Raw genomic sequence first — 12681 nt, 5'->3', positions numbered from 1 at the left:
CCTCACTCAATAGAGCCTGCACTGACTGGCAGTGGCTCTGCAAGCAGGAGACACTAAGCAATGCTACTTGGAGATGGTGGGAATCGAACGTGGGACCTTGGGCCTGCAAATCGGGTGCTCATTTTAATAATAATAATAATAATAATAATAATAATAATAATAATAATAATTTTTATTTATACCCCGCCCTCCCCAGCCAAGGCCGGGCTCAGGGCAGCTAACAAGCAATAATAAAAACAAGTTGAATGAATACAACTTAAAAACAAGATTAAAATACATTAAAATATTGAAATATTAAAATGCAGCCTCATCACAGGAGGAGAAAGGAAAAAGAAAGAGGGGGAGGGAATCAAATCGGCTCCAAGCCAAAGGCCAGGCGGAACAACTCTGTCTGACAGGCCCTGCGGAAAGAAATCAGATCCTGCAGGGCCCTGGTCTCATGAGACAGAGCATTCCACCAGTTCGGAGCCAGTGTTGAAAAGGCCCTGGCTCTGGTTGAGGCTAATCTGACTTCCTTAGGGCCTGGGACCACTAGGGTGTTGCTATTTATGGACCTTGAGGCTCTCCGTGGGGCATACCGGGAGAGGTGGTCCTGTAGGTACGAGGGTCCTAGGCTGTGAAGGGCTTTAAAGGTCAAAACCAGCACCTTAAATCTGACCCTGTACTCCACCGGGAGCCAGTGCAGCTGGAAAAGCACTGGGTGAATATGCTCCCATGGCAGAGACCCCGTGAGGAGCCTCGCTGCAGCATTCTGCACCCTCTGGAGTTTCTGGGACAGCTTGAAGGGCAGCCCCGCGTAGAGCGAATTACAGTAGTCAAGCCTGGAGGTGACTGTCGCATGGATCACTGTGGCCAGGTGATAAATAAATAAATATTAAAGATAAAAACAGCTACTTGCAATCGGAGAGTCATCTCCGAATGCACTGCAGAACCTCGTCGGAAGTGTATATGCTGAAATCATCGCAATCTTAACAAACACGAAAGGATGCCCGATAATCTCTATCGCTTGGACTGTTTTCCTCAAATGAAAAGATATATTGTATCCGCAGCGGTGATGCTCTACAGGGTTTATACAAAGGCAGGAGGGGAGGAAAACAAATACTAATTGAAATGTGTGCTTTACGCATGCCAAGCTCTGCTGTAGACCATAGGCACCATTCTGCCATATGCCTCATTATTTGTATAATCTATAAAGTCGCCCCAGACTTCCGTAAAAGTTACCATATTTCCCCCGTCCTCTTGCTACCTGCAATTTCCATGTCGGTTTCCCCATGAGTACTTACGGTAAAGTCGTGGGGTTTAAATTGAATTTAAACAAGACAAAACTATTAGTTAAAAATCTGTCGCCAGATGAAAAAGTAATACAAATTAAAATCTACCCCAAAAATTAAGTATTTAGGAGTATGGATAACACCGAAGAATATTAACTTATATGAAGATAATTATGCCAATTGTTGGAAAGATATCAAAAGACAGTTGGAGACATGGACTAGGTTAAATTTATCATTCTTGGGCCGTATTTGGGTAATTAAAATGATAGTTTTACCGAAGCTACTCTTTCTATTCCAAACGATTCCAATTATAGGAAAGATCAGCAGTATTGATAAGTGGCAAAAAGAAATTTTTGTGGAAGGGTAAAAGAGCAAGAGTAAATCATAAGATATTTATAGATATTGTAGAAAGAGGTGGCCAAGGGTTACTGGACTTGAAGTTATATTACGAAGCCTCATGTCTTCTCTGGTTGAAAGATTGGTGTACATTAAAAAATTGGGATATTTTAGATCTAGAAGGTCATGATACCCGGGAAAATAAAGGCGCATAAGAGCTTTTCAAATCAAATTAAGAGCCTCGGACGTGAGGTCTCCAGGCTGATAGTAGATTAAGACTAATGGATATCTGTTGGGGATCGAAACCGGGAAAGGGGGTGGTGGGGTTTGGGAATCCAAAGGGTGTACAATTATAATCTGTTTTTTATTTTGTTTTGTTATTAGTATGAAAATTGGGGAATTCGTGGAAGGGAATTTGGGTCGACTTTAGAAAAAGGTTTTAAGAATGAGCACTGATCTACAAATATTGATGTTTATAAGTTAAAATTGGGTTTTTTTTAAAATGAATTAAATATAAAAAGGTTAAAAATTGGGGATAAGAACTTGTTGAACTAACAATTTGAATTGGAATATAAGAAGGGGAGGTGTTGGGAAGTCAGGGAAAAATGTTATTGAAAATACGGATTGCAAACTTTATGTGTTTTTAATTTTTTTGTTTTTTCTTTTTTGATTTTTTTTATTAAGATGGAAATTTTTAATAAATATTTAATAATAAAAAAGAGCTTTTCAAATCAATAATTGCAGTTATTCCCATGCCCTGGCAATGGTCTTTCTTGCTGCGGTTAACAGATGGGGTACAAATTCTTTGTTTCTAATTTATGGCATATCCTGACAAGGCTGGGCGATACATCGTCCAAAACTGGTTTGAAAGCCATAACATGATACCAGTTTCATCATTTTTGCCCTGGCAAATTGTCATAAATCATTATATGTGTTTGTGTGCTATGCAAAAATCATGATGCGGGAAAAACCGTGAAGCCAGCCAATCCCTAGCTCCATCCTTATTTCAGATATTGTGATATATCAGTATATCGCAATGTTTGGCTGGTGATGTATCACAATGTTGAAAACCAGATATCACCCAGCCCTAATCCCTGACTATACAAGTTAAGCAAAGCCAGTCTTTGGTACTGTCTGCCTTGTGATCAAAGAGAGCTCTATAAAAACATTTCCCCAGAACATTTCTGTTTTTGGACACTTCCACCACATGTGTCGATATGTCTCTATAGAGAGACAACCACTCCCACACATGGGAGAACTGTTTGGGTCTATATAGGCTAGGCGTCAAGGTGTTAAGTACCAGCCATGTATGATTTTAAGGGCTCTTTCTCTGTCTGTTGCAGATATGGATTTATGTGTTGCTTTTGTCCATAGTCTGTTCCATACCTCTTCTTCAATTTCTAAATCCCAATTCAATCCTCACCATTTTCTCAAAGCAAATCAGGTGCTCTTATTACTGAGCTATGACCTACCCTTAAAAATAATTGTTAAGATTCCAGTCCTCATGATATGAGTAAATAGGAACATATAGGAAGCTGCCATATCGTGAGCCAGACTTTTGGTCCAGCTTACCTAATGTTGTCTACACAGGCAGGCAGCAGCTCTCCATGTTTCATCCTATTTCTTTGTATTATCCAGGAGTTAACAGCCAACTCAAGAGTTCATGAGCCACAGACGGTCCTTTTCATCCCGGGCTGTGGCTACCATTTTAAATAATACCATTTTAAAACAGCCATGGCTCCCCCACCCTCAATAATTCTGAGAAGTATAGTTTGTGAGGGGTGCTGAGAGTTGTGAAAGACACCCCCCGCTGTCTCCCCACAGAGCAACAGTTTCCTGAGTGGTTTCACAACCAGCCCCTCTTCCCAGGGAACTCTGGGAGTTGTAGTTCCATGAGGGGAACTGGAGAGTCTCCTAACACCACTCAGCACCCATAACAAACTACAGCTCCCAGAATTATTATCTTTTTTTGAGGGGGGGAGCCAGGAGTGTTTAAAGTGGTAGCATAGCACCTAAATGTGTGTACAGAGGAGGCCACAGCCTTAGCTGGGTTAGGCGATTTCTGGTCAGCCAACATTGTATACTGACGCTTACTCGCATCTTTCCGTCTCTCTGTCTCTTTGCAGAGCTTTTTGAAGCTGTGGAGCCCATCCTTCCCAGCTTGGAGGAAATGGGCGTCGCGGTCTGGGTGTTGGGGAAGGGGCCCTATCCTCCCAACGTGACTGGGCTCCAGGATCTGTTGGAGAAAGCGTCTGAGGATCCCGTCCCCTTTGAACTCTCCACTCCTGGCAGCTTGTCGGATACCTGCCTCTACATCTTCACCTCGGGGACCACAGGTATAGTGGGCAGTTTGTACAGGTAGCAGAAACCTAGGCTATGCCACCTCTGGTGTAGCAGTCAAAGTGTCAGACCAGGACCTGGGAGAGGCCAGGGTTCGAATCCACCGCTCGGCCATTTAGCTCACCGGGTGTGACCTGGGTCCAATCACGGCCTCTCAGCCCAACCAACCTCACAGGTTAATTAACCAACCTATAATAAGATGTCAAGGAAATAAACAACTGTCTGACTTTTAGAAAACATCTGAAGGCAGCCCTGTTTAGGGAAGTTTTTAATGTTTGTTGTTTTATTGTAATTTTAATATTTTGTTGGAAGCCGCCCAGAGTGGCTGGGGAAACCCAGCCAGATGGGCAGGGTATAAATATATCATGATGATGATGATGATTATTATTATTAGAATTCAGGAAGGGAAGAACCATAGCTGTCAAGCGTCCCTTATTTGGCGGGAAACTCCCTTATCCCAGCGCTGTGTCCCGCTGCTGTCCCTTATTGATGATGTCCCTTAAATCTCCCGGGTTTCAAAGGAAGCAGCTCCTCTCCCTCCCTCCCTGCCGGCCAGGGAGGAGGGAGGCTCCAACTGTGTTGCTTGGCTGCGTTGCTCACCCAATAAGGAGTCTAAGAACAACTGGGGGGTGGAGCTCGCATGTCTTGTGCCGATCAAATCGGCCGCATTGCCTGGGGACTCGCCTTTGCTCAGCGCTTCCCAGCGGAGAGGTGACGGTGGTTTTCCTTGCTGCATCCCCTTTGCTGGGTTGCTGCGCTGTGGGAGCCACTGCTTGAGGCTTCGTTTGGCTGCTGGCTGGGCTTTCTGCCTTTGGCTTTGAAGGGCTCAGAAGTCTAACATACCTGTGTTCTGAAAATCCCTTATTTTGGCTGCTGATCCCTTATTTTCGAGGCTGCTGGTCCCTTATTTTCAAATCTGTAAGTTGACAGCTATGGGAAGAACCAAGTAATTATTATTATTATTATTGGAATTCAGGAAGGGAAGAACCAAGTACCTTGAGCTCCTTGGAAAAAATGGGGGGGATATCAACAAAATAAGTAAATAGTAAATAGTGCATTTGCCCGTAAGGAATTTATTCCCCATCTATCCAGTGGAGGAGGGCTGAAACTAATGGTGTCTCCAGCCCCAAACACACACATGCAGAAGTGGTGGGGTCCAGAAATTTAAGTGCAGGACCACTTCGGTCTGCCTAGCTCAGTATCGTCTATTCTGACTGGCCGCGGCCATCTGGGATTTCAGATATGGAACAGTCCCAACCTACTTGCAGATGGCGGGGATCAAACCTGGAACCTTTGGAATGCAAAGCAAATGCTTCTTCCAGGAGCAGATTCATTTGCTTCTGTACTAACAGCGAACATGTTCTCATTTGGATGAGAAGGCAGAACAACACCATCCATCGGGATAAGCGTGAGGTCCCAGCGGGTTTGAGGGAACCCCAAGGTTTGCAGAATTAGACCCACTGGAAAAATGAGGAAAACTCAATGGGGACAGAGCATGCTCATTGGCCATGAAATGCTGCCTGGATGTCAGAGAAAAGGGGGAATCAGGGTAGCAGGGTCATGGAAGGGAGCATCCGGCAAAAGGGTAGTCTGCCTGCCTTGGAGCACTGACCAGGAACATGTTACACTGCAACATTTCATTGCAGCATCCCACTTATAGCATACTTATCCAAGTATGCAAAAGAGGACCACTACACCAAATAATAATAATAATAATAATAATAATAATAATATAACAACAGCAACAGTTACAATGTGGAACATCTGGAGCTTCTGCTTCTGAAATACAGGCAAGACTCGTTCTGAGGATCCAAAACCCCATATAGTCAAAGCACATAGGGTTCAGTGGTGGGCGCGCAAGTTAAATGCGTGTAAGTTGCAAGTTACCTGTAATTGAAGAAAATGTTGACCGCCGAAAGGAAAAAATGGAAAATCAAGGGGAGGAGGGTTGTGGAAGGGAATATTCAGCAAAAGGGAGTGGCTGACCAGGAACATTTCATGCTGCAACACTTATTATAACATACTTATCCAGTTATGCAAAAGAGTATCACCCTAATAATAATAATAATAATAATAATAATAATAATAATGAGGTACAGTAGTACCTTGGTTTATGCACTTAATCCGTTCCGCAAGTCCATTCTTAAACCAAATCCGTTCTTAAACCAAGGCGCGCTTTCCCTAATGAGGCCTCCCTCTGCCGGTGCCCTTACACCGTTCAGATTCCATTCATAGACCAAAGTAAAGTTCGCAAACCGGAACACTACTTCCGGTTTTGCGGAGTTCGTAAACCAAATAGTTCATAAACAGAGCTGTTCTTAAACCGAGTTACTGCTGTACTTCTGAAATTTCTGGTTCTGAAATATTGGAGTGGGTGGGGGCAGAACTGACAAAAAGGGAGAGGGAACAGCTGAACTTTTCCTTCCTTCCCTCCTCTCTGTTCCAGGACTCCCCAAGGCGGCTCGCATCAGCCACCTCAAATCCATCATGTGCTTGGGCTTCTACCAGCTGGTGGGTGCATCCCGTTCGGACGTGATCTACGTGGCCTTGCCCCTCTACCACATGGCAGGGAGTCTTCTGGGGGTCATGGGCACTCTTGGCCTTGGTAGGTTTGGGGGCTTGGTGGAGTGGAGCCCATGGAGTGGCTTTTGTTTTTTCTTTGGGTGGGAGGAAACTGGCTTGTGGTTGCAAATGCCGGGTCATTAAGTTTGCAGAGGATACAACAGTGGTTGGTTTAATCACAGCTGGAGAGGGGGAGGCAACCTATAGGAAGGAAGTTGAGCAGTTGGGGGAGTGGTGCAGGAAAAACAACTTACTCCTTAACTTAAAGAAAACAAAAGAGATTATTGTGGACTTGTAAATTGAATATTCAGCCACTTAATATTGAGGGGAAGTGCATGGAACAGGTCTCGGTGTTTCGATTTCTGGGAATGGAGTTGAGAGATGACCTAACCTGGGGAGCAAACAGCAAAGACCTGATGAGGAGAGCACAGCAGAGGTTATATTTTCTGAGAATCCTCTGGAAAAATAATCTCTCAAAGGACCTGTTGATGGCATTTTACCATTGCACTGTGGAGAGTGTATTAACTTATGGTCTGTGTGTGTGGTTTGGGAGCTGCACGGTCAGGGAAAAAACAATGCTGTCCAGGGTTGCAAAGACTGCGGAGAGAATAATTGGGTGCACTTTTCCCACCTTGGATCAAATCTATGCTTCCAGGTACTATAAGAAAGCTGCAGAGATAGCGCAGGATACTGCGCACCCCGGAAATGATCTCTTTCAGCTTCTGCCTTCTGGAAGAAGGTACAGGGATATAAAGACTAGGACTAGCTGCCTGAGAAACAGTTTCTACCCAAATGCGATTTTGGTTTTAAACACAGTGTAAGGTAGTCTCTATGGGAGTATATTGTATTTAATTATGGGGTATCAGAGTTTTTAGGGGGCTAAGCAGCCTGGGATACCTGGGATAGCAGGCTTGTTGGTTTTTGAATGTCTGATGTAGATTTTTTCAATTTCGTTGTTCTGTGTGGGACAATGACAATAAAGATTATCGTATTGTATCGTGCTGTGGGTCATCTGCCCCAAGGAAGGCACCAGCGAGGAGGCTGTCCCACTCAAGACAGAAACCACCTCCCACCCCCTCCTGTGTCCTTTCCCATTTTGAGTATCTTGGGTCCAGAGTTCCCAAGTCCCCAGTCACCTCTCCAGCCCCTCCAGCGGTTGTAGAGCTGGGCAAGGCCTCTTTAAAAACAAACAAATTGTCAGTTCCTCCAAAAAGATGCACCCACGTGGTGCTGTAGCCGGTCCACCATTTAACTGGGATCTAACTGGGATTTGTCTGACCTCCAGGTGAACTGCTATGTTGGACACACAGGAAGGAATTCCCCCAGCGGGAAATGAAAGAATTTGTAGAATTCCAAAAGGGGCAGCGTTATGATAATTTCACACCTGGGAGCCTTTTGTGATAAAACCTTTGCTACAAATACCTGGGTGGCTGCTGGAATATCCTGACCTCCTTCCCCATAACAGAACCTTGTGGTTGCTTTGATGGTCCTTTGAGGATTTGCAGCTGCATTTATAATCTGATTATTCCACAAACCCTTTTCATGAGAAATTAAGTCCAGATTTTTTTTTTTAAAGTTACCTGTTCAGTGGGCTGCTTGCCAACCTGCCATTTATGTCTCTCTCTTTTTTCTTAGAAAACACCATTACTTTGGATTTCGTATAGTTAATTATTACTTGTTCAGTTTTGCAGTAGGCTGCTGAAGTACTTCATAATCGCCGTAGTCACACACAGGAGAGAGGAATTAAAACTGCATCATCAGTATAGAGAAGGACTGGAAGGGACATATTTGCCAATTTTGGCAGATGGACTTTCAGTTAGGGAGTTAATATAAAAGTTAAATAAAATGGAGTGCAAGGATGCAGCCTTGCTTCATTCCAGTGTGGGTCTGGATTTCCTTAGTTAAATGCCCCTGCCGATCACATCTGATCTGAAGTTGTGTGTTTTCATGCAAACTACGAATAAGAATCAAGATGCGTCTTGTCTATATTTGTATCACTTAGGTTTTTCCAAAGCCTTTCTCAGGGTATAAAGCAGACTTAAAATCTATAAAAGCTGCATAAAGAGACCCTCCTTTTATTGAGGCATACTTTTCCACGAGATGTTGGAGCACCACTCCGCGATCTATGGTTGACCCTTTGGCTCTGGAGAGCGAGACACATAGACTCGGGGAGCTGTCCGTGGTCCTGACCTCCCTGGCCTCTGCTGAAAGTCTTGACTTCTAGGCTGCCCAGAAAAGACTCAGCCTGACCTCTTTCAGGTCCGAGGGTTAGGATATCAGAGAGAGAGGATCCACTGCCCCCAATTTGCAAGTTTCAGCTTATTTTCTGGCCGATTGCTGCTGCTTGGGTGCAATTGTGCAGCTTCAACAAATTGACACAGAATCACTCCTTTGACAGCATCTTAAAAAGCAGAGACATCACCTTGCCAACAAAGGTCCGTATAGTTAAAGCTATGGTTTTCCCAGTAGTGATGGAAATGAGAGCTGGACCATAAAGAAGGCTGATCGCGGAAGAATGGATGCTTTTGAATTCTGGTGCTGGAGGAGACTCTTGAGAGTCCCATGGACTGCAAGAAGAGCAAACCGATCCATTCTGAAGGTAATCAGCCCTGAGCGCTCACTGGAAGGCCAGATCCTGAAGCTGAGGCTCTAATATTTTGGCCACCTCATGAGAAGAGAAGACTCCCTGGAGAAGACCCTGATGTTGGGAAAGATTGAGGACACAAGGAGAAGGGGAGGACAGAGGACGAGATGGTTGGACAGTGTTCTCGAAGCTACCAGCATGAGTTTGACCAAACTGCGGGAGGCAGTGGAAGACAGGAGTGCCTGGTGTGCTCTGGTCCAGGGGGTCACGAAGAGTCGGACATGACTAAATGACTAAACAACAACAACAACAACACTCTGACTCCAGATTTTTGGGTGCTCAAAGTCCCCCTGGCATCATTGCTTCCACCAGCTAGGCTATTTCCCTCCCCACACTAAGTGGGGACGAGAAGTGCTCTTCTGGATCAGGGCAAGGGTCAGTCTAGCCCAGTATGCTGCTTACAACTGTGGACAGCCAAGGAAGCCCCTCCAGGCAAGGCACAGGGGCAATAGGCCTCCGCTGTTCCTTAGTACCACCCCAGCGTTCTGGTATTCAGAGGTAGACTCCCTTGAACCTGCAGCTAGACCTCTGCTTTTTAAAAATATGACACAACAAGCAAATGCAAGGCAATGAATGACCAGAAATATGATTTCGAGTTGAAAAATAAAAGAAAATGCAATAAATACTGACCAGGAACTTGTTTTAGAATTTAGAAAGGAAAGAAAGTGCAATAAATAATGAGGACTAGAAACTTCCTTTGAAATAAAAAAAATGCAGTAAGTAATAAGGACTAGAAACTTGCTTTAAAATGTAGGAAAAGAAATGATAAAGTGGTGGTGATGCGAGTTATGCTTGGGCATCTTTTGGCTCCCAGCTATTCTCTCCTTCTCAAGGAACCCCATCTCCTTCCAGGGGCCACTTGCGTTCTGAAGAAGAAATTCTCTGCCAGCCAGTTCTGGCCCGACTGCCGGCGCCATCACGTCACCATCTTCCAGTACATCGGGGAGCTGTGCCGCTACCTGGTCAACCAGCCACAGGTGAGTGCTGGGCGATGGAGGCCCTCTGGTGGTGACAGGAGGGATTGCCACGCAAGCAGGCATCCCACTTCTCCGAAGCGTGGAGAGAGGTGTGTGACTCTTCCAACTCTTAAAAAAAGGGGGGGACCTTTTCTTCCCTGGGAAGAAGGATTGATTGTTAAACCACTCTAGGAATTGTAGCTCTATGCGGGACATCCCAACAACTCTCACGATAATAATTTTTATTAATTTTCAATTACAACCCAGGGATAGCCTCATTAAAACAATACCAAATTACAATACAGTTACTCATACCAATCTTTCAATTACCAAATTAAATAATTCAGGTCCCCCCGGCATGCTAGATCTGATGGTTTGATGGGTGTTTTTTTTAATCTGCGTTCCAACATCTTATTAATTTCATTTAAATTCCAATCATAATAATAACCCCATATACAACAACTGCAATATTTGCGACTTCTATTCGTGTTAATATCCCCAACATCTCTCAGCACCCTTAACAAACTATAGGTCCCAGGATTATTTGATCTTCCATGAACTTGTCTAATTGTCTTCTAAAGCCACCCAAATCAGGGGCCATCATCATCACCTCCTGTGGGATCTGCTAAGCTGTCCCTGCACCCCTTTAACTACCTTGTATTATTTTTTTGAGATCTGACCCTATTTCTCGTGGCCCCTGGAGCCATTTCCATTTTTTTTTAAATTTCCATTTTATTTATTTGTTAACATTCTTATATTACATCGGTAAACGTTGTCATATTACATTACAGGACTTACTATAATATAATTTCCAACATGTATGCAAAAATTATATACAGATTTTATATACCTAGAAAGAAAATGAAACAGAAAAAAGAACAAAGAGAAAAAACAAAAACAAAATTTCCCTCCAAAATCATATACATACCAACACACTAGACTTGCTGCCTTTCCCGTTGTATATTCCTTTTTTACAAATGAATGTACCCTGGAGCCATTTCCAAGCATCGGCCGAATTCTCCTCCTTGCTGTCTACTTATTCCTCCTCCTCCCTCCTTCCCTCCCTCCCAGAGCCCCAGTGACCGGGAGCACACCTTGCGCATGGCTGTGGGCAGCGGCCTTCGCCCGGATGTCTGGCGTGAATTCCTGCGCCGCTTTGGGAACCTGACGATCGTGGAGACCTATGGCATGACCGAAGGGAGCGTCAGCCTCTTCAACTACACGGGGGCCGTGGGCGCTGTGGGCCGCGCCTCTTGGCTCTATAAGGTGAGCATTGACAGGGTCTCTCTGAGGAAGCAGGTGGCGTTCACGGAGCAGGTGCGGGGCATCAGGATGTGGCAAAGAGGATACCTGAGGCCAGGCCTGGATTTAGGTTTATGAGTCCCTAAGCCAGGGGTCAGCAAACTTGGTCAGCAGGGGGCCGGTCCACTCTCCCTCAGACCTTGTGGGGGGCTGGACTATATTTTTTTTTGGGGGGGGGGGAATGAACGAATTCCTATGCCCCACAAATAACCCAGAGATGCATTTGAAATAAAAGGGCACATTCTACTCATGTAAAAAGAGGCTGATTCCCCAACCGTCTGCGGGCCGGATTTAGAAGGCGATTGGGCCGGATCCAGCCCCCGGGCCTTAGGTTGCCTATCCATGGGACTCTGAGGCCTAGCTCAGACTTCTTTTCACTACAAATGTAACTGTAACCACAAGATTAAAGCCTGCCTTCAGGATCCTACTGCGAACTGAATGTAAGTAAACTTTACCACTACAGTGGACGCTCAGGTTGCGAACGTGATCCATGCGGGATGCACGTTCGCAACCCGCAGCGTTCGTAACCTGCGTCTGCGCATGCACAGGTTGCAATTTGGCGCTTCTGCGCATGCGCGACCGCCGAAACCTGGAAGTAACCCGTTCCGGTACTTCTGGGTTTCGGTGGTCCATAACCTGAAAAAACGCAACCTGAAGCATCTGTAACCCGAGGTATTACTGTACTTTAAACAAGGCTGTCGTGTTGTTATTATTTATGAGGGAAATAAAGGGGGAAATTTACCAGGAACAATCCAGTCTGGACAAGCCAGACTGGATTGCGTAACTTAAATGATTCTAACAAATCCATCAACTTGCTTCCAGCAATGTGCAAGGGAATGGGCTCTGCTGCTTGCTCAATAGTATGAGCAAGGAGAGATAATATTTAATCAATATATCCTCTCCTACCTTCCTCAATGTTCCCACGTGAAGATCTCAGAGCCTGGGCAGGTCTGTATATGAGGATACAGACTTCCTTTCTTTTTAAAAAATATTTTTAAAAAAAATTTAGCATAACATTTTAAACAATTATTAAACATACTTTTATATCTTATACACTTTTTTTATTTCTATCAATCATGTCTGAAAAATTTCCAGTCTTACATTTCTTACTTTCACTATTATATTTAAATATTATAACCAATGTCTCTCTTCTTTCTCTTCTTTGCAATATTTCATATATTTCTCCTTAAAAAAACTTCTTGTAGTCCTACTAGCGTAATTTGTTGATTACAGTTGCTCTTCAAATAGTTCGTACATTTCTTCCAATCTT

The 12681-nt window shown here is 44.3% G+C and overlaps 1 protein-coding gene across 1 annotated transcript in view; it reads left to right on the top strand.

The window, feature by feature from the left end:
• SLC27A3 (solute carrier family 27 member 3) overlaps positions 1 to 12681 on the top strand; it is a 30934-nt gene that overhangs the window by 8639 nt on the left and 9614 nt on the right. Inside the window, 4 exon segments of the mRNA XM_083591101.1 lie at positions 3734 to 3943; positions 6394 to 6552; positions 10006 to 10130; positions 11181 to 11375. Coding sequence (XP_083447227.1) covers positions 3734 to 3943; positions 6394 to 6552; positions 10006 to 10130; positions 11181 to 11375 — 689 coding nt within the window.

The sequence above is a fragment of the Podarcis filfolensis genome (assembly GCF_964270895.1).
Source record: "Podarcis filfolensis genome assembly, chromosome: 16".
Lineage (NCBI taxonomy): Eukaryota > Metazoa > Chordata > Lepidosauria > Squamata > Lacertidae > Podarcis > Podarcis filfolensis.
Note: the sequence above shows the minus strand (reverse complement) of the source record. Positions and strands in the feature narration are given on the sequence as shown.